This window comes from Aquila chrysaetos, chromosome 11, assembly GCF_900496995.4.
Source record: "Aquila chrysaetos chrysaetos chromosome 11, bAquChr1.4, whole genome shotgun sequence".
NCBI classification, from domain to species: Eukaryota; Metazoa; Chordata; class Aves; order Accipitriformes; family Accipitridae; genus Aquila; species Aquila chrysaetos.
The window spans coordinates 40,627,970-40,655,129 of NC_044014.1; the positions used below are offsets into that span (position 1 = coordinate 40,627,970).

Sequence of the window (27,160 nt, forward strand, 5' to 3'; positions counted from 1 at the left end):
ATAACTTCAGCTTCGACTTTACTACCAGAGACTCTGAAGTAGACATGCCAATAGCATTCCTGCATGAGGCTTGTTCAAACTTCTTGCCTCTGAGTGAAGCTATACAGTGCTAAAGGTACTGTGAATTTTATTTCAGCAGACAGTATTCTCTCCTTACTTTTGGTCAGAATTTGTAGAACAAAATGAAACAAAAATTACATGTCCCTGCACTCTCTCTTTCTATGTCGAAAATCTCTGTGATACAAATGACTGCTTGGAGAAATGTACCCCATTCTTATAGCAAGACTTATGTAATTTAGATATAGGTAGAAAGAATAGTGCATAATAAACAAAGGATTTAACTCTGGAACAATATCAAATTTTTTAAATGCCATATTTTTCTTTATTGTTGCATCCAAAATCCAGGACATGCTTAAGGCAGTTGTCAACAAAGGGCTGGCTTCATGAATATGTAGTCTTTTAATAGCTACATTTACTAATGATGTTTCCTGATATTAACACAGCCGAAACTATTCATTTTTGTGACTTTTGATCCATCTTTGGTTTCCAAGCTGATACAGAGAGTTTAATGGGTCAAACGTTTATTTTAGCAGTTTGTGCTTGTGTGACAAGAGTTTTCCAGTGCTGTCCTGCGTAGAGTGAGTTCTCTCAAGGTTGTGCCATCAGTAACAAAGCTCCTCAGGTGATAATAGACTTTGAAATGCTTGTAGAAATGAGTGTAATGGCATTTTTTTCCTCAGAGTAAGTCTAGGTGACAGACTGCTGAAAGTAAACTTGGGTGTTTGTCATTGTTGTTCTTATTGTCAAATTTCATTTGCAAAACTTCATATTGGAGAATGCTATATTGTTTTCTACTGGCACAGTTACTAGCTCCAATGCATAGATTTCACATATTTTATGTCAGAGTCAGATATTCAAGTGTATGAGATTTTCATTCCATTAACTTATATTTATAATGAGAAGAACAATATTTGATTCCCTTCTGTGAGCAGGAATTATTTAATAGCAAGGACAGCAAAGTACATAGTAATATAAAAAGCAGTCACTAGAAAAGCACCCCTGGCCTTGTTGTGTACAGTTAAGAGTAATGGTGTGATTTCCAAGGGAATTATTTCGGAATTAAATGATACAGAAGAACAGAAAGGGGGCATAATTCAAAACGTGGAACATTCTGCATGATCTGTAATAATTGACCTTCCTTTCAAGGCATTAGGGCAACAGAGAGATGTCAAATTTATTGGTAATACTTGTGACTTGCCAAATAACTGATCAAGTTTTAACTATTTTTTTTTTTTTCCTGGGTGTTGCGATACAGCCTAAGGGAATTTATGTCTTCATTTTGCAGGTCAAGCCTTAAAGGTATCAGCAGAGGCATTTACCAGTGATCCCTGCTATCTGCCTAAGAGGCAGGCCGTTGTCCAAGCAGCACGATCTTTGCTTACAGCTGTCACAAGGCTTCTAATTCTGGCGGACATGGTTGATGTGGCATACTTACTGGAACATTTAACTGTGGTGAGTAGAATTTGACTTAACTCAGACTCCCTTTAGCTAGAGGAATGCCGGCTGCTGGTTCTTTTTGCATTGAAAATTCTTTTTGTACTTTGGAATTGCAGATCTCATGCACGTAACACCTTGGCAATTGGTAAAAGTGTAGATTCTAGGTGAGATTTGTAGAATGTACCAAAAGAACCCCTCTTCTACTTCTAACACAACATATTTGATCGGGGAAGCAGATGGTTATCTCTACAGTTAAAATATAACTTCCTTTTATTTCTTATTTCCTATTTTTTCACTTGAATTCTTGAATTGTTGTATAGCTTTTTATGCGTGAAACCTTCTTGGTATTTGTGGCAGTAGTAGGGAATAATTTATTTGTAGAGAATCTTAAAGGTGGAATTTTATTTGGATATTTACGGAGGTAAGAACTAAGTAGGTAAGGATCTATCTCTGTATACAAGTCAGTTTGAGAGAGAGATGAGCTAAAAGGAGAGGGAGAAGATGTGTGAGAGAGGCCTCCAGCAGCTCCCCAGCTCCAGCTATGCACTGCAGACAGAAGACTAGAAAGTCCTGATGTGGGCAAAGCTTTAAAAATTGTGCAGTAGAAAATATTCTCTAAAAGCCACTTAATTTTTTCACTCAAAGGAATAATGTGTTTTCAAAGTGTGTATCATAATAGTACTATGTTTTGGGGAAATCTTTTTTCTACCTGGCTCTCTTTATCCAGAAGGGATGGCTTCATTCTTCTATTCCCGTATAAAACTAACCAGTGGTTGTGCCACTCTTGCTGAATTAGACAAAATGTCCACACTTCTGTTGTTCAACATCAAAATACTCTCCTGTCTACATAAACTCAAGTTCCTTTAATGTCAGCCATAGTGTCCCATGTGAGCAGGCTTCCTTCCTTTCTTGAACAGTGTGACTTTAATCTTGCCAGCATCATGTGTCTAACCACAAAAATGTGTTTACTGAGTTTCTTCTCTGGCTGCTTACTCCATTCAATCTGGTGTGTGCCTTTGCTGGGAAGAGCAAGGAATTGTTCTATTTTTGTTTCCCTTTTTTTCCTAACATCTTCAGTAATGTGTGACAGTGATAAAACCTCCAAGTTCTATTGACTTCTTAACGTTTCAGGGCAGAGGTGAATAATCCGTGCCACTTCTAACGCCTCATGCCACAAGAGCACCCACTGACTTAAAGGGGACCCTTTTGAAGCAAGTTCAGTTTGTTGAGGACAGGGAAATGAATATTTAGCTCCCAATCAGAGTAGGAACAGTATTTCATCATAAAACAATGTTGTGTGTGTTCCAATGCTGTGTTTGAAACATCCAATGTTGACAATTGTTGGAGATGCTGTACAGGCTAAATGAACACTGACTTGCAGGAGCTTCTATGTTGTTATATATGTATGAAATTTGTCATCTCTAAGAGGAGTGGCCTATGTCTTTTGTAGTGTTTGTGGAAAATTTTCTTAAATTATGATATTTTTCATTGGTAGCCTATTACATTCTTACGTACGTATTTTCACAATCCTAGAAATTTCACAATGCACCCTTCTAAAATATTTTCAGTATATTTTACAGGAGAGAACTAAAAGTAGGTAGTTTTCTTTCCTAGAGTTTCAGTATTTCTAAACAACCATATAATTAATTTCGTGATTTCCATTTGAAAATGAAAAACAATAACTGAAAATCATAAAAGAATGTAAAGAATCATTCAGGAATGACTCCAACACTGCAAAGACTGCAATTAAGTTTTCTTCTTCTTCCATGCCTTAATTTAGTTCTCTTAATAGGAGTGAGAACTGAATTCTTCAGTTAACTCTTAGAATAAATTAGTGTGACATAACACTCTCCAAAATGCTTATGTAAAAAGACTCACCCTAGTCCTTACAGGAAGGTGGTACATTTTCCATATTGAATTAGCCTCTGCCCTGGCTGCTGAACTCGCCAGCAGTCGTATCAGCTGTAGTGGTGTCTTTTTATGTTGACATCTAATTAGGAAATCAACTTAGAAGATAGAGTAATTTCAACGTATGCTACTGAACAACCTTCAAATTATAACAACTTTTGCTCATGACTAACTGAGCCAGGTTTAAATGCAGTTAAATATTTTAATGAGTCTCAATGTTGCTCTTTTCAAAGTCCTTAACTTTAATTGTTATACTTTAAAACTCCCTTAGGAATTCAGTTTTTCTTCAACACAGACTTGCTCCAACAAAAAGACATTGTATTCACACAGTGGCTGCAGCGTAGAAAGTAGACCTTGTCTTTGCTGTATCAGCTTTAATATTCTCAATGTTTGCATGTTCATATGACTTGAAAATCAACTCTCTTTAAAAGTCATTAACAGTTTTTCTTTGAACTTGTTCTAAAATTTCAATACTTCTAACATTTTATCTTCTTCTTCACAAAGAAATGGGTGTTACAGCTGTTATTAATCTTCAGAGATGAGAAATTTCATTGCCCTTTATTTCTGTAACTCTGAGCTCTATAATTATCATAGAATGAAATTAAGAAATTTAAAGGACTGAGCCAAAATTAATTTTAAAAATGAAAAAAAAACCCAAACCAAACCAACCAAAAATAAGTAATTGTAGAATAAATGAAATGAAAATTCTAACCAAGGAAGTTTTTTTGTATGTATAAAGTGAAAGAAAGAGGTCCAGCATCATCAAAGAACTCTGTAGAGTATTAACCAGATCTTATTCAATACGGAAGTATTTCATGGGGAATGATCTATTTATGTATCTAACACTTTTCAAAACAATTTATCAAGGAGTGCTGAAAGTTTTTAATCTTGCTTATTCAGTAAATCTGGTTAATTTCAACACTGATATTCAAAACATCTGAAACCATACTTACTTCTACTGACAGAATGCAGTCTGGATCATTAAACTTTAACTTTCTCTGTAATCTGTGAATAAAAATAGAAAGGAAACAATGACAATGTGACTAGCTGTCATATAAACACTTTTCTAGTGTTACCTGTCACATCTGCCATTCTAAGTATATCTAGGAAAAAAGATGAACCTCACCTACCTCCTTCCAATTTATGTAGTCTATAAGAGTATTGTTTTCTATACATTTTACTTAGACTTCAGACTGTTTTTTACTTCTATGTAATAAAATCTTTATATAAAACAGAGTATAACACTGAAAATAACAAATATTTTTGTCACAAAAATATTGAAATGTAACTTTTAAACTAGAAATAATGGGTCGGTGTATTTGGAAGAATTTGATAAACCTGGCAGGAATTTCACTCCAAATGTCCAAAAACGAACCTTTGTGAACATGAGATTAGCTTTTTTGAAATTTCACTAATAAAGTGGAGAGAATTTTGGCTGCTTTATGGATTCTACAGAATCTTCACCCAGCAAAGTGTGTATCAAATAACGCATATTAGAAGCCAGTACAAATTCTCAGTGACTGATCATATTCTGGCATAGTACACTTCGAGCTGCTTGTGGAATTTACAGCCTTATAAGAGTATGGTGGTGCGGTGCAAACAGCAAGCTCACTTTAGAGTTGACTGAGAAAATAAAATACATTACACTGATAAGAAAGGCTTTGTTTTTTAAACAACTGAAAATTATTTAAACAGGGAAGAGTTTAAATAAATAGCTGTCCGTATCTGAGTTTCTGTACTTATTTTAGAGTTTGAAGTTTCTAATCATAAAACTGAGTTGTGAAAAATGTAGTTAGACAAAGAGCTATGTCATGTATTGCACTCTGATTCAGAGCTGTATTACCAGCCTCATTCATTATGGTTAGTAATGCTCAATGTTATTTAAGTGAATTAACAGACTAATGGAATTGCTTGAATTTATTGATCAGAGGAGAACAGCAAGAAGGTAACAAGTTTTGAGAATTTCATTCAAAGCGCATTGGCAGTCTGTCTTTCTCTAATCTATTTCAGATCATGCTGAGCCAACATGTTTTATCTGCCTTTTTTCCCTTCTTGTCATGCTTGTAGATTTACTGTTTAAGTCTTCATATTTTTCATGAATGCTTCAGACAGCGTGATCTTTATAAAATGCTTGCTTAGAGTTATTTAAAACCCTTGCCAGGAAAAAAAAAAAAGAGAATGGCTATAGATAAGAAGCAACTTGTGAGCTTGGGCGTGGTAGGCATAGTGTTGTCTGTTCCTACTTTCCCTGCAGAGTATTCATCAGCATTAAAAATGTTTTGAGCAGGAGAAAAACAGTATGGTTACATAAAAAAAGAGAGGCAAGTAATCTCAGGCTTACCTATGCTCGAGATTTAGGTATTTGTTTTGACTTGCATTACTCTGCTTAAACTAGAATTTTACTTGCTCCCTGCGTTACATTCTGACTGTTTTGGTATTGTGGTATCATGCAGTAAAACATTTAAAAATGGAAAAAGGGCAAAAAAGAACGTAGGCTACCTTGGGGGCAACAGGGCCAGGTTGTAAAACTGAAAATGATTAGAAGCTTCCCACCTTGCCTTTGGTGGGCATGGGTCACTCCCATGGCAAGAGAAAACTCTGAAAATAGGGAGTGTTAAGAAGATGACAGGAGTCCTTGGGAGTAAATTTGTCTTCTCCCTTGGTTCATACTCTCATTTATTTTCTCATCAACCAGCAGAAACGGATTCTTGCTACCAGTCTGAGGTCAGTATATGCCATGTGGGATACAGCTGTTTGTAATCAGGGCTACAGTGTTTATCATTGCACTCTGCAAATTCTGTGGCAGTCTGTAATGTGCAATAAATGACAGAGGAAAAGCAGATTCGGAAGAATTACTTTTAAGAGTCAGGCTTTTCAAAGTGAACACCTTTTTGAGTGCAAGAGGAACATGGATCCACTTCTGTTCTGCGTATGGTGGCCTCTTGACTACCACTCTGTAACTCCCTAATGACTGGTGGCTTTACAGCCCCTAGGGCTTCCCTTGAAACAGCCATATTCTTAACTGTCTTGTAACAAACTGTTGCTAAGGAATTGGCTCCCTAGTCACTGCAGTTCTGTTTATATAATATCTGGTTTTGGTCTTAGCATGGGAATCACTGAAAAAAAGAGCATTATTCTTTTCTTGCCAGTCAGAAACATGGCTTTGAAGGGACCCTAATTGGCCAGCTTCATGTACTACTGTACCAGAATTTCTTTGATGTAAGCAAACCTGAACCTGTTTTACCAGAGCACAAGAAAACCAAATGGAATATAGTGGCTGTATTTCCAAGAGGAAAAACACAATTGCTGGGTTAAAAACACACTTAAATGAAAAGATTTGAAAACAAATCCAATTCTTGCGTCTTTGCAGTGTAGAGCCTTCCCTTCAGTCTTATTTCCTTGGGATTTCATAAAGGATGCTATGAAGTGCAGCTGCAAAGTTACGTTATTGAAATGTAATAATTAAACTAGACTTTAAAAATCAGACAGCAACTGCCTTTAATATCGTTGTTTATTCCACAAATACTCATATTATGAATTGGTTTTCTTGCAACAGTTGAACATGTTAGCAACAGTGAACAGTGACCTTAGCTTTTATAGAAAGATGCAGAGCTACAGTATGAAGAGACTTTTGAGTCTTTATTAAATTGAATAAATTAATTTGAAGATCAAAACAGTAAATTTTAACTTAAGTAGTATCAAAATTTTAGTATGATTTCCTGTTGAAACATTATGCAACCACTCTGTTTATGCTGCAGCCTCTTGAATTCATTGCTTCATTTCTATTATATATGACAGAAAAGCAGAAGTTCCAAGGTTCCTGAAAATAGGTAGATGGATAGTGGAGAAAAAATCAAAAAGGCTACATCAGGAGCTTATAAAGACACCAGAGGAGTCTAGCCCTTATAAACAGCCTTAGTGCAGGAGGAACTCAGTCAGAGCTCACATCTCTTCTTTGACATTACAATGAATAAGCTGTGAGACTATAGGAAATTTAGTCCTGGTGCTTACAATTACACTTACTAATTAGGTAGAACCATGATCATTATCTGAGAGGAGGTTGCTGAACTTTACCATACTAATCAGGGGCATCGTACTTATGAAGAGCCCGTATTAATAACGCTCTTCTGGTCCGTCCACATTCAGGATCTTTATCACTTTCAGAGTTTGATGGTATTTGTTGCTTCAAGATACCTAAAATGGGACTGTGAGAGTTGCTCCACTTAGACATCCATTGTGTGTTGGTTTCCAGTCAGATAAGCATGCAACCTTCATTCAGTGATGTCTTGATGGTGCATGTTCAGGACATAGCGTCTGGTGTGTTATCCACTTTGTGTGTTTTAGTGCCAGGGTGCTTGGCTCTAGTTTTACAGTTGTAGCTTTTGGCTTATTTTTATTGTGAAAGGAGTGTTGTAATGTTCATTAATGTAATGTAATGTTCTTGTGTTTTGAAAAGTTACAAAGTTGTCTATGCAGTATCTGTGCTACAAAGTTATCTACGGTAACTTGACAAACAGAAGCAGCCTTCAGAATTGTTGAAATACTGGTATTTCTTCTCTGCCTGTGGTCCAGCTTTCTTCAGAGGAAAAATCAGTCTGGGTAGTTCCCAGTAGTGCCACAGAGAGCAAAAGTAGCAAAGGAATGCTACCTATCAACTTCCAGAAACTATGTTTAAAGTACTTCGAAAAAGTGACAGGCAAAAAAGAGCTTCTGTGGATCTCTTAGGATTATTTACATTTGGTTATTGGTGAGAGAGAGAAAAAACTACCTTCTGGAGTATTAGTATTTCTTTTCACCTCTAGACAGTAAAAGTGTCAGTGAGAGAGGTTTTCTTGCCATTCATCCAAAAATGGTGGTTCATACTGATAGCAGAATGTTACAGAAAGATCCAGATATGATTTTTAAGTTTAAAACATGTTCTGATAACCTTTGTTTGTCCAAGGCACGTTTTTTTGATTTCCTGTTGATGGCACTGGAAAGACCATATATATGTTTTCTTAAAATTGCTTGGTTTTTTTTATTCACTTTTTAATTAAGTTTTTTAAAACTGTTTTTCCCTTGCATCTAAAGACAGACTTTGAAGTGGATGTCCTGGCCATTACCCGTCTATTTTATTGGAGTATATTACACTTAGTTACACATTTGGTTTGTATTTACTCATCCTCACATGCTGGTTCTTATATCTCTTTCCAGAGAGCCAAATGCATTATTAATGTTTGGGTTGCTTCAGGACATAAGGAAGTCAGTGAACTTGCTAGTAGAGTTCCTGCCAAAAGAAGAATTGAAGCTATGGGATTAAGTACATCCTTAAGAGGATGATGGTGGTTCTGCAACTATACAACTGTATTGTAGTCTAACGTGTTGATGATTAAAAAAAAAAAAAAAAAAAAAAGCTCAAAAAAGGACTGTACCTTATGTCCACTTAGTGAGTTTGGGAATCGTTGGAGACCTTTTCCCTGTATTACTCAACCCTGTAACAGGGTGCAGCAGCTTTGGGGTAATTTCTGGAGAAGTGTGTCATGGTTTGGAGCTGAGGGTGTATGATGAACTTGCAGAGATACATTATGAGCAGTTTCTTACACATATATAAAGAGGGACCACTATGGATAGCTTTTGGTCAGCTTGAACTGTAGTCAGGTCTTGCTTGCAAATGTTGTAATTAAATTGCTTCCACCTAATGGGGATACCCTGGAGTGGGAACTGGTGAAAGCAAGCATTGCAAATTCAAGGCTTTCAGAACAACTCTGGAGCAGAGATAAAATCTGAAAACAACAGATCCTACAAAAGGTGAAAGATAATGAAGTCAAACAGAAAAGAATAGAGTCTTGTGGTTTTGTCTTAGCATTTATGTTCTGTCACCCATGTTGTTATAGAATTCAGTGAGGTATACTTTGGGTGAGAAAGCTTTCTTTATTTTTTGGTAGCAAACTTTTCAAATGCAACTAGAAAGTCTCCAGTTAACCTCTAGTGGTGATGGGTGAGGTACAGTAAGATAAATTACAAATAGATATAAACACTGCCTTAACTTGCTTCTTGGTTATGAGAGTAGTGAGGCTTAAATAAAGCCTGCAATGTGACAAACAGGAAGTGCTAACTTGCCTGAAGATTCTGGGATATATCTGTTTGTTGTAGATTGTCAGCTGAAATCCACTGCAGCTGCTTATCCCCAAAGAGGAATTACCTAGTGGCTGTTCAACAGCCTATACAACTTGGGCTTGATCTCAGTCAAATGCCCACAGAATGAGCCACACTGTGGAGCGGTCTACATCTATGGTCAGCACTAGCTGTCAATTCTGTTGTCAGCTGTTTAAAGAGTGACTGAAGATGAGTGGAGTTTTTTTCCTTCTACTCCTATGGTTCATTTTTCCAATTCAGTGACTGTAGTTTTAGCAAAGGTATAGAGAAATGTGCGCTGTAGTTACTACTGAAGTGCTCGGTTTTCCAGAACTGACTGGAAAGCAGTCTATTTCTTTTGGTATTTTGCTCCATTCCCTGGATATCAGTACCACATGTAAGCTTACAGTAGGTGCTTCATCTACAGGGCCTGTAAATGTAGTAAGCTAAGTCAATATTTTGGATGGATTTAGAAGATATGTAGTTCTTCCTGATTATATCAGTGTAAATAAATGTTTATAGACTTGCTTCTGGTGGTAATCACTGTTATAACAAAATATTTCTAAACTACTTACAGCTTTACAACCATCACATGCTTGTGAGGTGAAGAAGAATATTTGCAGATGGGGAAACAGAGAAAGTCAGAGGAGAAGGTTCATGATTTCATGAAGGTAGCAAGAAAGCTGTAGTTCCCATTCTCCTTTCGCACAAATCTTAGCCTTTCTGTTACAGTTCCCTACAGCTGGGCTGGTATTGTTCATCTCTTTGAAAAATACTGGTACTATTTTTAATAATAGTGTATGCATGAAAGAAGTTTTAAATTTAAAAGTAAGATCTGTAATGAAGTATAATTAATATTGTCACAGCTTTCATACAGAATGTGAGCACATTGCCCAAGGTGAGTATCTGGTATTGCAAATTACTCTTAAGTAAATTAACTTGATAAGAAGTACCCTGTTATATATAAGATCTACTGTTATGCTTGATAGAATGAGGAGTTCATGGCCTGTATGAAGTTGCATGTGCTTTTATTAGTTGAAAAAATTGAATCTATATGAATATATTCCATCCTGTAACGTGGCATAGAATGTGATTGTGTTGATTGCTAGTGTTTTGTCTTATGCAAGTCTGACCTATGAAGTTAGAGGATTTAATTTAATTAAACAGGGCATATGTACTATGCTTTGAATTCTGGGATTGATTTCAAAACAAAATTGTAGGAATGTCTAGAAAGTGGTGTACTCAAGAGGTGACGCAACTCTGTAACATGAGTATGTAGTAGAATAAAATCCTAATACAGCGAAAAATACAGCAACTGTGTGAATGATGGTATTTGTTTTATTATCACAGTTTCAAAGAACGTTCGAATCTTTAAGAAATGTATCCAGTAAGTCTGATCTACAGAAAACCTACCAGAAGTTGCAAAAAGATCTGGAAAATCTTGATTATTTGGCATACAAACGTCAGCAGGTAAGAACACGGAAGCTTGGTAGGAAGACATAGAATACTGGGCTTAAACATGATGAGTGGTAAAACTGATGTGTTTGATAGAGTTATTGTTCTATTAGTAGGGTTTTATACTTAATGTAATGTCATCAGGTAAGCCAGTAGAAGGGGTGACAGTTCTGTTTGATGCATATGATGTTGGACTGCATGGGTTTTGATTTCTCAACAGAGAGAAAGACAGGTAAAGCAAGTAAGTGAGACTTAGCAGGCTATTAAACTTTGCATTAATGCATAAGAAATTTTTGTTTAAATTAAAGGGCATAAAAGTACTGTTTGGATTTTTTGGCTTGAAAAATGAACTAAATCCACATAAGTTAATGGAATCAGAGATTGACTGTGCATGCAAACCACTGGTTTTTTTCTTCTTTAGAAATGAATTTGTAAGGCTAGATTGCATAAAACTTGGAAGCGTATGCAGTCTTTGACTCATGCTTGCAAAATCAAGGTTAAATCAAATTGTTAACATGTATTTAATGTTGGACATACTTTCAGTCACTTATGCATGGCTTCTGTGAAAATGTCAGTTCTCATAATAGGTCTTCCTTTTTTGTGTTCTTGGTTAAATAAGACTGCCTGTTTCAGAGCATACTGATGAAATGCTCTAACATTTTTCTATGTGGGTGTTGTTTTGGTTTGTATTTTTCTGAATTCTGTCGCTTGGTGTCAGTGTTGTCAAACACTTCATTTGCTTGGGGGCAGATCACTTAACAGTTGTTTATATCGGGTAATTGATTAGATAGTTAAAAATTAGGAAAGGCTTCAGGGACAGATGGCATCTGAACACATGAATGTTTGATTCTTGAGATAGGGAGGTCAGGGAGCAATTGGTTTGGGTGAGTTTCAGTGTGGTGGGAGCTGTTATTCTGGTAGCACTATAGCATAGTTCTTTGTGCCCTTTGACATGGGGCTGCCAGCAACCAAAAGACAATGTTTTAACTGGCAACTAATGTGGGTTTATGTTATCTGATCTCATAATTATGTCAAACATAATAAATGTCACATATGCAAGGGCTTGGAGAGTACTTCTGAGCCAGGGAATTGTAAATTCTATAATTACTTCTCAGGCTATCATCACACTTTTATTGGGAGTAGCTTTCTCTAGCCTGAATTCTCAGTCTTAACTTTGCAAAATTCCTTGTTATTTCAAGTGATGTATGTCTGGTTCTCTAGCAGACTCTGAATATGCTTCAATAACATACTTCATTTCACCTTGAGCAGGGCATCTTTTCTCCTGTTTTCAGATCTTCATTACCATTCCCATCTCAATACTTTGCACTTTCAAGCCATTTGGAGAATCTCAACATCCTTGTTTAATATCAGGCATGCATATATCTCCCCATGCTGTTTCTGCTCTATATTTAACTGTGTTGGCAGAAGCTTTTGCATTTGGAGGTTCTAAAGGTGTATTAGGTGTAAAATCACTTCCTGCTTTTATTCACAGAACAGAAGATAGGCTGTTCTATCTTCTGTTCTGTGATTGAATCTTCCTAAAATGTTATACAATGCTATCAAGAAAATAAACTAGGCAAAGCCTGAAATTAAAAAAAAAAAAAAAAAAAAGCAAATCCCCCAAAACCAGACCAAAAACAAATGAGGGAGACTAGAGATTTTTCTCTGTGTCTAAGTTAATTTGCATTGTGTATCTGATCAGTACTTGTATGGTTTTCTTGAGTAGTATTTTACCTGTTTTGATACTGAGATTTTTGTCTCAATAGAACTTGCTGGAGAATCTGCAGTGAGGGATTTGAAAACCTACCTTATCTATTTATTATAGAAGATGCTGTGAATTGTGACCTGCTTTGAAAAGAAAGTGATCTCTCTGTGAAAAGATTAAGATTTGGTTTGATTACTGTGCAAGAATCACAGACCTGGATTGGGACTGAAGCTGTTCTGAGTTTGTGACATTTGTATCTGAGTTGGTGGAGTGTGCGCATTAATTGATAACGACTTATATGATTTCTTACTAGATTAAGGGTATATTCATAGCCCCACTGGCAAAGTGTTGAGTCACTACCATCTGTTTGGAGGCAAACAATTGTATACAATGTGAATATGAATGCATTCATGGTAAAGTAAGTGTTTTATGTGGTCAAAGTAATGAATATAGCTTTTGAATGAAATATGGTTATCTGCTTCTGTCTTTATTTTTTAGACATGAGACATAAAGTGCAATATAGCAACGTAATTCTTCAGTGGTGAAGTTTACAGGACAGATGGGAAATTAAAACTGTGGTTTTTAAAGGATGTTTAAAATGGCCCATGTTGACTCTGATTTATAAATATAGACCAAACTTCTATGAGTGGTAGAAGTGTGCAAGAGGTAAACATGTTTGGGATGATGGTTTATATTAAGTTGTTTTTAACTGGCAATTTTCAGAATGGGATAGAAGGTCTTGAGTTTTCATATAGCCAGCAGATTGCTAATAGAAATGTGTCTTTAAAATGGGCAGTGACGTCAAGAATTCAGTTCTGTCTGTCTTTATACAAAAACCCCAAAGTTGTTAGCATATGTTGGTCAAACTTCTCAGAGCTTTCAGATTCTCATTTTGCAGATAGGCTGAGTGTATGTGTAAGGTGGTTTGGAACTGGTCAGGGTGGCTAAATTCTTTGGTGATTACAGAGGAGGAAGATGGGAAGTCATAGGAGTTGGAGACTTTAATGTTGCAAAGCTGAACTGTGTGGATGACATCTTCTCTTGTGGTCAAGAAGCCTGAACGATGCTCTTCGCCATTCTTCTGTGTCCCAAACACATACGAAGTATTGAATCACATCTATATGCCAGGTCTAGTTACTGTTGCTGTACTGTTGCTGTCTGTGATGAACTCCCACCATATTCAAGTCTGCTCCCAAATACATTGTTGTGTATCAGAGCTTTCCTTCTTACTGTAGTTTAGTGAAACACACATCTCCATCTCTACAGACTTGCCATGCTTTTCCAAGAGAGATGGCTTATTAGCCAAGTTAGTTGAAAGTATGTTTAAGTCAGGTCAGATGAAGATACAGTAAAAACAAAATGTTTATACTCAACAGTGGAATGTAGGCCAACACTCTGCAAATGTTGATAAATGATGCAGGTAAAGAAAGGCACAGGATCTGCTCACACTCGGGTTGTGGTTGCTATGTTGGCCAAGCTCAGTGCTGGTTACTGCAGACCCACCCACAGCCCTGGCATGGGCTTCATGTTCCTGTGCCTCCTCCCATTCTGGCATTTGTGTAACCTTGCATATAGAGATGCTTCAGTGCGCTGAACTGACTTAAAATTACTTGCTTTTTGGTGATCTTATTATTTTGTTAATCAGTTGCTCACTTAGCACTCTCTCTTCTCCATCCAGATGGATGGCCTTTCATCCATCTAACTTGCAGTGACCTAATCTTTCTGCATGCTTCTAGGGTTGGGCTGCATCCACTAGAGAAATTTGTTTGGGTTGAGAATATCAGTTTATAGCCAGTCTGCCATTTTGATGCCTTCCAGGAAATACCCGTCTCCAAGAAATGTAGCTTTTCTTTCTTGCCCAGGAGATAGTCTGGCAATTCCTTTGAATTAAAACAAGCTTTTAATTTCCTTGATACTGACTGCCATCTCTGAAATTTGACTAAAAAAGAATAGCTCCATGCCACAATGAGTAGTAAAACTATTCTCTTGCTCCGTGACTTTATGGAATGTTTCCAATAAGAGTTAAGTAAGCTTTACATTGAGCATTGTATTGTATCAACCTAAATATTAACACATCTGCAATATGAGTATTTACAAGGGAAATGAGATAGGACAAAATGGTAAAGCACTTTGGGATAAGAGGGGACTCAGTGATCCATCCCAACAGTCTTCTTGGGATACTGTAATAGGCACATGCTTCCTTATATGGGACCTTGTTCCTGTTGAAGGGAAGTTGTCCATATATTGCTCAGCTGGAACAGTACTGGTTTAAGGCCATTCATTATAATGACCTTACTGTAAGTTCATTTCAGGAGTGTTGGGCAATAGCTACAATAAAAATGGAATTATAATCAAATTCAGTGGTATTTAGCACCTGTCAAACTGAAAAATCATTGCTGCTGCTGTTCTTAGTGTTAACAGTGCCTTTAGGATGCCTGTAGCAGTGCTGGCTGTAATTCAAAGACACTTAGTTTTTGCCTAGAAGTCTCTGGTAATGTGATAATCTAACGGTTGACAACAGAACTTTAGTATGTGAACACACAAAGGCAGTATCTTATTGTAAAGGTATGCTAATTTAAGGCTTACTTATCTGATTTTGATTGTATGCCCTCAAGGTAATTGTGTGTTAAAGGACTGAATCTATGTGAAACCATTTTGGTTATTTCATTTTAAAATCTTTCTAAGATTGCTTCCTGATGATTGTTTTATTTTGAAATGTCTAAAGAAGTTGCATTTGATACAGCCCTTCTTCAGTTTTTAAGACGTTTATGGGGCACAGAGTAATTTACTTTGCTCATGGGAAATAATGCTTCCAGGAGGTGGAGCAGAGCCCTTAACCTGTTTTACTTCAGAGCAGTCCATCATTACTAGTACTGCAGTTGTCTTCATGATCATACAGGTCAAATTTACATTTAAAAAGTCTTAATTTTGGAATAAAGACTTGTTTCTACAGTCAAATGGCATTTCTCTTTGTTAAAATGGAATAAGTGCACTTTTATTCTCTGCCTTTGATTGTTCACTTTGCTGTTGAAGATGGCATTGTGTTGAGCATGAGATTTGTTCACCAAAGTGCTCTACTCCAGAAACTGGAGCCAAGTTCTCAAAAGAGATTATCACCTATCAACTGGCAGGTTTATTGTGTGACAAACGCTTTAAAAAGTATGCTGAAAATTGGAGGGAGTTCAGGGTAGAGGTGAATTATTTGTTGTCAAGAAAACAAGCATTATGATGGAAAACTTAAGGAGCTCAGTCATTGTAGCTTATCTGGAAAAGGTTATGGCTTGGAAATATCACAAATACAGGTACTTAACTAAATCTTTATTCCAGTACACAGAAGTATGACAAGATCCAATGGTAGGGAGTCAGAAAAGTTCAAACCAGAAAGCAAATGAATGTTTTTGACAATTAACTGCTGAGATGGCTTAGTTAAGAGGTGCAGTACATTAATCACTGCTTGTAGCCTTTATATCCATAATCCATGCCTTTCTAAAAGATGTGCAGTAACTGAGATGCAAATCAAAGGGCAGGAATTATTATGGAAATGTTTAAGACTTGTGCTATTCAATGAATTTGAATGAGAATTTGTAACTTTTTTTCCTAGACTTAATGACAGTACATCTGGTTGTGTATTTGAGGGTAAAGGCAGAATTAATGGCTTTTGAATTGCTATCTTGGATTAATAAAGGGGTGAGTTTGTTTACTCTTACATTTCCCACTCTGCCACTGTCTATTCTTCTGCAGGGTTGGATGTGTTGAGTTCTTGTTAGGAATTTTCAAACAAGCCTAGCACTTCACTTTAGAGCAATTCTGAGGACATGTAGGCATTTGATTCCCCATGGGCTTTTCTGAAAATGCCTTCTTTCCTTTTCTCCTTTAATATTTAGTCACACAATATAAATTATAAAATGAGAGTATAGGTTGTATTTCCAGTATTCTAGCTTATTATCTCCCCTTGACATAAGAACAACTATCTATCATGTTGTTGTGTAATTAAAATAATTGATTTATGCATTCATTTGAAAAAAGCAAACAGGAAATCAGTCTCAGTAGCTAAGAGGGTGAAAAATTATGACAGGTCTGTTTTCAGCTACCTGACATTTTTGGTAGTTCCATGATTATAGCTCTGTCATTTAGCCATTGCTTCTGTCTGTCCTGTGTGTCTATATGGTTTGCTTAATGGATGAAGAGGTTTTCCTTTCCCCTTAGCAACACTTCATTGGGCAGCTAAGTACAAGTCGTGAAAAATGTCATTTTGCAGGTAAGTGTACTATCTTTTGAAGTAATAGTAGCTTTTGATTGGTCTTCAGGTATAATCCATAGCAGCGTATGTTTTAATTATTTAGCCCTAATCAAAGATGTGGGAAAACAAAAGATAATTTTTCAGATAGAATCTGCTCTGCAAACAGGGGTGTCCTTGCTGAACGTTTTTACTACAGCTTAATTTGTACCCATCAATGGTTCAGAGTGTGACTGTTATAACTGCCTGCAACATCAGTAAGCATATTGTAGATTAGGCAATGTGATGAATAAAGCAGGATCTTGTGTAGCAGAGTATAGAATCATAGAATCGTTTGGGTTGGAAAAGATGTTTAAGATCATTGAGTCCAACTGTAACCCAACACCACCATGCCCACTAAACCATGTCCTGAAGTGCCTCGTCTGCATGTTTTTTGAACACCTTCAGGGATGGTGACACCACCATGTCCCTCGGCAGCCTGTTCCAATGCTTGACAACCCCCTAAGTAAAGAAATATTTTCTAATATCCAATCTAAACTTCCCCTGGTGCAACTTGAGGCCATTTCCTCTCATCCTATCAGTAGTTACTTGATAGAAGAGACCAGTACCCATGTAGTGGGTACCCAGTAGAATTTTAATGATGGAAAAATGCTCAGATGAGAGACTACTGGAGAACCACTCCCATACAAGCCAGTGTTTGGACTTACTTCTCTTTGGTTTATATCAAGACAATACAGTGCAAATTTAGGATGATGCAGAGATTCAGAGTGGAAACATTCAGTGCTCAAAAGAGAAACAAAGTGATTTAGAATTAATTTTATTAAGTCTGTGAGCCTTATTCCTTCAGCCTTTCCTAAGGCAAACCTATTGCTAACTTTAAAGTGGTATTGGATTTTCTTAAGCAGAGACTGTAAGGTCAGGCTCTCTATTTTAACGATTAGTATTTTTAAATAAAAAGGTATTCTCTGAGCTGCTGAAGATGCTGTGACATTAACTAGACTTAGGTGCATGTGTTGAGAATCTAGGATTAGAGAGTGGTTTGACAAAGTGACTACTTGCTCTTATTTCAATGATAACTTTTCTGGCCTAAATAATTTGAGTTCCTCACACTTGCAAGGAAGACAGAAATAAAGAGCATCTGATGTGGAGGAATAACTGTGGGTGGGACAGATACAGAGCTCTAAAGTAGGTTATATGATTTAGCTGAGAGTAAAGGTGAAATAATGAATCTGTGTATTAAAATGCACAAAGGAATAATTCTGTGCTACAGAGCCTAGACTCTGAAATGGCAGTCATTAGCTGTGACATTTCTGGCACAGATAACTGCTGGAATTAGTTGGAATTTTTTTTTATTAAAAACTTGTATTTGTGTATATTTTTTTTTAAGAGCAAGAGATAGACAGACTGACTGACTTCTATCCAAAAATAGTATTTGCTCCAAATTCAGATTAAAGTTCCTGTTCTGTTTGATTTGTGAGGCTTAAACCAACATGGTCTAGTGAGTTTGATAGTTGTAATTCTGGGTAATGTGTCTCTCTCTTGACAAAGGTTTTTCAAAGTGCTTAATTTTCTGGTCCACTACAAAATGGGAAAAATCTTGAAATCTCTGGGATGATTTCAGAATTACAAGTGGTCACCAGCACTTCTGATGAACAAATACTGGAGCAATCAATGTGTTGCTGTATTAGCATTATGTCTAGTAATCTAAAATATGTTAATTACTTTAAATGGATGATTTTTAAAAAATCTGATTGAAACCAACTAAAGACAAGATTATTGGTACGCTGGCCTGTTAGTTGTAAAATCCTGACAGCACTGAAGTCATCTCTTTGGTAGAATTCAGCCAGCAACCGAGAGAAATTCCATTCTTTGACCTTAAAGTTATAAAAGGTATATTTTCATACCTCTAAATGCTGATATCAAACAGGTGTCTTTTGCTGTGGACTTTGGAAATTGACACATTTAAACTGTTTCAGCATGCTCTAATAATTTCTAAGACCACAAAGAATTGGAAACCACTTCACTATCTTTTCTGAAAGTTGTCTGGGTTTGCTGTCTTCTGATAATAGTCATGGCAGTCCAAGTTCACCTGGAAGTTCCTGGGCAGTCATTGTGGGTCTGCATTCTGGGATACCGCATGGGGTGCCTAGGCAGTTTCTGTAGCTGAAGAGACACCACCTTTCTTGGAGAAAGATGAGACAACCCAGTACAGTGGCTGCAGACTCCTGCTTAGTTCAGAACACAGGGGTGATTGAAGTACTATTTCCTTACAGATACAAAATTGTGCTGATCTTGTTGCAGTGAGAGGCAGCTTGCTTCTCTGGGCATACAGTGCATCAGATGATTGACAGTGGTTTGCCTCTGGGCTGATTTGCTGGGCTTCTCTGAGCCCCTTGTGCACATCTAGGATACACACAGAATGAGACACAGAAGCTGTGTTTCTGTGTGGCTTGTCTTGTCCGCTTTATGATCCACATCTGAACTGTAATCAATGCAAATTTTGTCATCTCTACGCAATCAGCTTCTTATTCGTGAATTCTCTCCATAACAGAATGAGTCATATTTTTTAAGAAAAAGCCCTGGATAAGTTTATGGTGCCTAATAAAATAATCCCCGTGTTAGCCAAATGGCTTTGAGGTATACAAAGTTTTTGAGAATAATTGGAAATGGTAAGAGCGCGGTGGTTTGAGAAATATATCTGAACTGGGCATACTTCAAGTTTATATGACACATTTTTGGGTTAATGGAAGCTCCTCTGAATAGAAGATTACATTTCAGTAAACTTCTGTATTGAGGAAATAATCAAGGATCGTAAATGATCCACTTCGCAGGGGACGACTTCTATACTGTCCTACCTGCTTCCAGTTAATTAATGACAATTACCATATTAGGTCATCTGCCTTCCATTTTATTTTATTGACTTCGATACTTAGTTTCTTTATTCTGAACTGACTTTATTTATACTGGTTTAAATGTGAAGTAGTTTCAGGAAGTTAATAGTGTTATAAACTTACACCAATATAGCTAAGGTCAGAATCTATTCTAATTGGACAGGAGCAGTTTCAGTAAATTAAATGTTTTAAAACTAAATTGCTTGCCTCTTACTTTGAGGCCTGGCTTTGTCCGCTACCAGCACACAATTCATGTGAATTGTATTCAGAATGAACATTAAGAAGACACAGCAGTATTACTGTTACTGTATAATTCACTTTGAGATAATGGAAAAACTTTTTAAAATTGTCTTACTTTGGTGGCATGGGTAGACTTTTTCCACAGATATTTTCTATGTAGAGAGTACCAAGATAGTATGTGTGTGTGTTTTCTTTGGGGTTTTTTTGGCATATCTGTAGTTGTAATTTTATTTCCTTCCTGAATAGTTTTGTGTTCAGGAGAGACACAAAGCATTCTACCTTTTAGAAGAGTCCAAAGAATAGTAGAATCAAGAGGGGTCTATAATAATTCCCCATGTTTTAACACTCCCAGCTAAAAGAAAAATTCTTTGAAGTGTTCCAGGAGATATCAAGCAATCTTTTTTTTTTTTTCTTGTTTATTTTATTTAGTCTTCCTTTTTGAGATATAATGTTCCTCCTGAAATCCTTTGTGGTAATTTCCATTAATTATACTTAGACCTATTGCTGGGGGAGATTTTATCAGCAGTAAGCTTTGCATGGACTATTGTAAACTTAAACCAATACACAACTGTGAGCACCACACATCTCTCTCCTTTGCAAATCAGTATGAACTTCATGATTTATATCCTGTACTTTTGCAATAGATAATAACCTACTAGACAAGAGAATAAAATATTCTGTGTGTTCAGGAGTGATTAAGCTTTTCCTGACTTAGCAACCGGGGAAAAAATGGACTCGATAGGTGAGTCTTAGCTGCTGTGTTTTTTTCTGTTGATCTTTTCCTTTTTCCAGATACACAGGCAAAGTAAATTTATTGAAACCTGCAACAATTTTGTAATAGAAAGGCACTGATACAGATGTTAAAAGAAAAAAAAAACACTAAGCCTCTATGTGGTCATAGAAGAAGAAATGTAGTACTTTGAATTGTTGTGAACTGCTCATGGATATAAGGGAACTGAGTAGTAGCATCAGTGAATCGAAGAGACATGGGGAGAGAGAGTAAACAAAGAATTGAAAGTACAAACAAAGAAAAGAGAAAGTACAGCCTCAAACTTGATCACAATCCTTGTTTGTGGTTGTTTCTCCTTCTCATTATCCTGGCCAAGATATTTGATCTGATCTTTAACAGGATCAGATCATACTTGTTTCATGTACCTGTGAAGCTACATGAAAATTAATGGGATTGCTTGTTGGAGACATTTGGATATATATCCTTTCCTGTTTTGCAAAACTCCTGTTAGGATGGAGAACATTAGGGAGGGAAAAGAAGCAGCAGTAATATCGGGAGGGAAGATGGATGAGAGAATCGGAGGAGTTCTCACTGCTTTTAAGTGCTGTTTTGGGGCAGCTCAAAGTGTGTCTGTGGATATGGAAGTTTGTATGGGTTTTCTGTGGTTGTCAATAAAGAGCCATTTGCATTAGAAAAGTCTAAAACATTAGAAAAGTCAGAAAGATAAGTGTAAATGTCACCAGAGAACCTGTGAGCTTTCAAGCCTAGTGCTCAGTGGGGGGGGTATCCTCTTGGAAACTAAGGCTGTGCCTGATGCCCTTGTGCCTCAGAACCATGGAAGGCCTGTGGTTGTGGGCTAGGCAGGTCTTAAGACTTGCTTCTGTGGTGCATAGGAAGGTTGGGAATATTTTCTTCTACCTCCTGTTTTCTTAAATGCCTTTTTCCACTTCTATAAAAGAATAAAATATACAGTGTTTAGTATCTTTTAGTGTTTTTCCCTTTTTGCTAAATGGTGGCATTCTACCTGGAGAGCAAAATATATTCTTTTGGCTGTTCTTATTGGAGCAATAGAACTTCCAGTTATGACTTGAGTCCTGTATAACTTGCCTCAGAACCAGGCAAGGAAGGTCAAACCATTCTATGTTCAAAAAGCCATGATTAAGCATAAATTAGGTTTCCTGTGGTTCAAACCACATGTCAGGAAGTTATCATTAATGTATCTTTGAATGGAGAGAGAAGTAGCTGAGGAGTATTTGAAGGAATCATAGAATAAGTTAGGTTGGAAAAGACCCTTAAGATCATTGAGTCCCACCATTAACCGAACACTACCAAGTCCACCACTAAACCACCTCCCTAAGTGCCACGTCAAGGAGTGTGTCTTGGGGAGCCTGTTCATCTTTTATGGCTCTGATTTTGCTTGATAAAAAATATTTTATCAATGGATATTTAAATGATATATATGAGAACCAACATGTAGTTTGTTTTAAGCAGTCAGCACGCTTTGGAAGGAATGTCGTATTGTTCATATCAAGATATAGCTAAACTACCCCTGGGCAATCTTAACAATTAAATTAAGCTGAAAATAACGGGGTCAGTTATTTGATAATGGAAGTTTCTGTGATTGTGGCAATTTATTCTGTGTACAGAAACAAAACTTGTTCTTTCCAGTTCTGATAAGTCTTATTTTAAAAGAAAAAAAGAACAAGAGAAAGTACTTAAAAATTAAAGACATTAAGTAGTGTTGAAGTATACATGATTAACAGAGAAACTACATGCAAAACTTTTGCAGGGAAGATGAGTGTTTTGACAGGTGTGTGGTACATTTATCACAACACTTGTCTCTATCACTCAAGTAGTATTTTTCTTTTCTGCTTTTGTTTGCTTTCTTCATTGTATCTGCTCTGCTAGTTTTTAGAAAACAATGGTGTTGCATGCATTGATGGGATTGCAGTCTTCCTGACTTCCATTCTAGTTTGCCCCTCCTTGCCCCCAGTTGATACGCTGTAATGTTTGTCAGATTCTGAATACTGGAAATGGATCATGAACTCATCAGGAATTACTTCCAGCAAATAAAAGTGCTAAGCTCTTCTCCATAGACCTAGTCCTACTATATTTATGGCAGACAATTTTGAACCTGGAGCTCTGCCAGTAGACAAGGTCCCTGCAGTCAGAAGCTTTCTGCCTTCTCTTTGGAAACTGTATCATCTTTTATCATGTGTTTAGATAAGAACCTTGGGGGAAAGATCCTGACATACCATATGCATTGCATAATGCTAAAAGCATCCAGTGCTTAAAATAATCTAACTCTTCAAAAACTTTGTCATAATGCTCTGGACTGTGAATGTCAACAGGCTATGGGCCTGCCAATTATCTGGATTTTCCTGGGCTTGCCCTGGCCTTGGAGAATGTTTATTCACACAGTGGTCTTTTTTTTGTTAAGGAAGAAAAGTCCTGGGTATCTTGATTTTGGGGTACTTCCTTCTGTTTCCTATTAAAAAGCAGGTGATGATTTTTTTTTTTCTTGAGGCACCCTTTTTTTCCCACCCCATGTATATCCCCCTCCACATTCTCCCTTAAATCTTTGTTACCAAGTGATTGCTGTATAAGGAAGAAGGAGAATATTAAAACAAAAATTATGTAAAGAAGAATGTAACTAGACCGCTACACATGGACAACTCTGCTAACAAGGTGCTGAACTTAGTTGCAGAGATCATAGATGGACATGAAGAGCAGCAGATGTGTTACAGAATGTGATTTCCTCAGGGACAGTATACACTGACTCCAAGCAAAGCACCAGTACTTTACCTTGCTTTGAATAAATTTTATTCAGTTCTGTCCTAAAATGTGCAGTTATAGCCCCTGGTATCTCTACTATTAGTTGACTAGGTTTTCAGAGCTGAGCTTAGGCGTAAGTCACCGTAAGCAATTGCTGAGATTGGCTGAGTGAAGGGTTGTAGTTTTTGCATCCTCTCTGCCTATGCTTCAGGTTGTATTAGGCGTAAGAGCAGAGCTCCTCTTGCATTTCCTGTGAGGCTGGGTTATTTCCATGTACCAGACTCAGCTTTTATTGAATCCCGCAAGACCCTGTGGAACTCTGTAGCATGCAGTTGTGTCTTGGCCTTTCGCCTTCCTTCTCTTCTGTTCTTGCACAGCTTACCAAAATGGGCTGGCACTGTACTTTTTTCTGCATCCTGATGCTGGGCTACTGTGCAGATCTGAGTGGATCTATTTAATGTGGGGAAGTTCAGTGATGCTAAAGGTGTACTACACACTCTGTAGTATTTTATGTAGCTGGGTATGAGGGAGAGGGGTGAGGTAGCACATGTGCTCTATAACTTTCTGAGAGCAGATGGAAGGGGGGGACTTTCAATGTTTTTTGAGACACAGAAATTGTCTACCTGCCTCTGGCCTCCCTGTCCATGTACTGTTCTTAGGCCCTGGACAACACATCCAATACAGCTCTGTGAAATCTGAAAGGGGCAAGTGATAACTCTCTTTTGAGAATGGGTTGAATATGCTTTGGGGAAACTTTTGCTCACAGGACCCCAATAACTGATTACTTCCAGTGCCTTCATCCATCCACAACTGCCTGAAATGCTACGGCTCCCTGCCAGCTTTATTTTCTTTGGACCCACTGTGCTGAAGACCTGGTCTTGGCTCTCCAATGAGGAGGACAAAATAGGCTTACCAAAATTATTTGTCTGCACTGCTGAGATCACTTAGGACTAATGATTTTCACCTGAAATGGGCCTATTAGGGTTTTTTTGTGTGTGACAGTTCTAAAGAGAAATGCAGAAGTCTGGCAGGAGAAAACTGCTTGTAGGCTACAAAACACAAAATTTACTTAAATAAAACAGCAGTGATCTCATGTGGTAGGTAGCTGGTTGATAATTTTCTGTTAAATTCTAATTAGTTGTCACCCCCAAATAAAGTTGTATTTCTAGTTTTCAAACTTGTTTCTTTTTCATGTCTTTTACTCCATGTAGCAACGGTGGGAGTAAAACAAAAATGCTACTTCTTGGCTCTTAACAGTCAGGGGATGTGAAGATAAATACATGAACAGAGTTAATAGAAAACTGCCCGAGAGCAGGAGATCATCAGCAACAAAGCACTGAAACAACGAACTTCATCAGTTACAAAAGACAACTTAAAAATCTTTTAAAATCTGGCAGGTCAGTTTATAGCTTCAAAGTGATTTCCTGTTACTGGCACACTCTATATGTACTTGCAGTGAAAATGGAGCACAAGGATGACATAAGAAAGAACACTAGTTATTTCCTATATGGTTTGTATATCATATGTGAAGATTGTTACCATGACTTTTCCTCTGATTTTCATCACTTAAAAAATAATTTCCAGATTCTATCTGTGACCATAGCTTTGATGAATGCAACTTAGAGCTCAAGCAGAGACAGACTGCTGGTGATATCTTTTTTTTTTTTCTTTTTGCTTCCATTTGCCAGTCTGTTGCTGGGCAAGCTGCTTAGCCTTGCCAGTAATGTGTCAAAGCAAATCTGATTTTTGTTGCTGTTGAACTACCCATAACATACAGGTCCAGGTGAGGGAGAGGAAAATACACAAAAGAAAAAAGATACCAACCAGCATGTGTCTTCCTGCTGCCACTGTGAGAACCAGCTATTACATGTTACTCTCTCCTCTCAGTAAATCACCACAGTGGAGGCTGTAAGAAAATGAAATACATCAAGGTTCCATCTTATTTCTTGTATGAATGTGGTAGTGCTAAAATGAATGTTCTCACTGCTGAATGAGAAAAACAATCACAAGCCTAGATGTCTCTGAAGATAAAATAGAAATAAATTACATTGTGGAATGTACACCTGAAAAATCTGCTGTCTTCTGAGAATTAATACATGAACATATAAACTCCCTGGTGATCTAATAACCCCTAAATAAGCCAACACTTTTTCCACTAATGAACTGAAAACACATTTTTCTTGTATATATGTATTATTAGTTATGGAGTTGGCCAGGTATTTCATGTTGGAGTAATCCAATAAGAGAAAAATGTTCCATCCTTAAATTAAGAGGTTCTTTTTTTTGCAGAATTGCATTTCAGGGGCATCAGATTGACTAAATTCAAGCTATTAAGACATGGATACTTTATGTCTTAAACTGTGGCATTCAGCTTAATTCAGTACAGCTAAAGATGTAATATGAGGAGGGGAAAAAAGGAGTAGACTGTATTCAGAACATGCAGAAAGTCAGAAATGGGAGGGCAGTGAAGCATTTACTAAAACTTGCATTAAGCAAGTTAGATTTATATATAATATTAGGCTTTTCTTACTGATATCAACGATTCTAAAGAAAGTAGTGGGCCCTGATAGCTTCTTAAATTTGTGAGAACATTCTGTTTATAGTAATAGTCCTGGAAAAATATTCATGACATATACTGTTCTTTAGACTCAAATCTATCTCATTCCTACAGATGGTAAAGATCTGGTCCTTTGGAGTTCATGCAGATAGGTTGTCTTAAGGCAAGTTGCAGAATACTAGCTATACCAAAAATTGTGCTCCTTAAAGTAGGCAGTATGTTTGTTCAGTGCTCTAAGTGTAGCTAAGTGCATTTGTTTCTGATGAACTGCATTATACCTTTATTTTGCATACAGGTGTCATTCATGACTGCTTGTTGGTACATTACTATTAAGACTACTGTTTTGCTTTAATGCAGATGAAGTGTATTTAATATTTTTTCATTGTCATCTTCCTCTCCAGCAGTGCTCCAAATACTTTGCAAGACTATATATGAGACTTCTGTAAATTAAGAAGTAAGGGAGTCAAAATATATATGAATCCCATAAATTGGTGTTGAGGAATGAGTGTTGCTTCAAGAAGAGGTGAATGCAAAATAAAACCAGGGAGTTTCTTCATTTGTTTATTTGCATCAGAGCATACAGTAATTAACACCCTGAGTAGGGCAACAATCCACATTACAATTAGACAAGAGAGAGGAAAGCAGCAGTCTTAAGTAGAAGACTAGACCAGCTAAAGAGAAAAAAAATCTAGAAGCTTATTGCAGATAAAAACAATATATTTTGGTTGAAGATTTTACTGTCATTGTCAAATTCCCCCCAGCTAACTCAGTTTAGGCCAGTGCATTTACAGCATGAATTACAGACAGAGCTTGTAATATACAAACTTGCAACTTCTTCTTCAAATAAACGTTACAACAGAGTACTGAGATCCAAATGTTTTGCAGCATTTAGGATATAGTTGCTTGTTCATGACAATGCACTCCAACTATTTAATGACATTTATATAGCCTCTGGTTTGTAACCCTAATATATGCACAGGGGTAAAAAGAGGTAATAGCCTACTGGTGTAGCAAACCAGAGGTTGTTTGTGCTCTGGAAACACTTCCAGAT

General features: G+C 36.9%; 1 protein-coding gene across 2 annotated transcripts in view; it reads left to right on the forward strand.

The window, feature by feature from the left end:
• CTNNA3 (catenin alpha 3) overlaps positions 1-27,160 on the forward strand; it is a 549,510-nt gene that overhangs the window by 31,505 nt on the left and 490,845 nt on the right. For both annotated transcript variants that reach the window (XM_030030142.2, XM_030030141.1), the window contains 2 exons: positions 1,346-1,512; positions 10,870-10,989. In XM_030030142.2, coding sequence (XP_029886002.1) covers positions 1,346-1,512; positions 10,870-10,989 — 287 coding nt within the window. The remainder of the gene's footprint in view (positions 1-1,345; positions 1,513-10,869; positions 10,990-27,160) is intronic.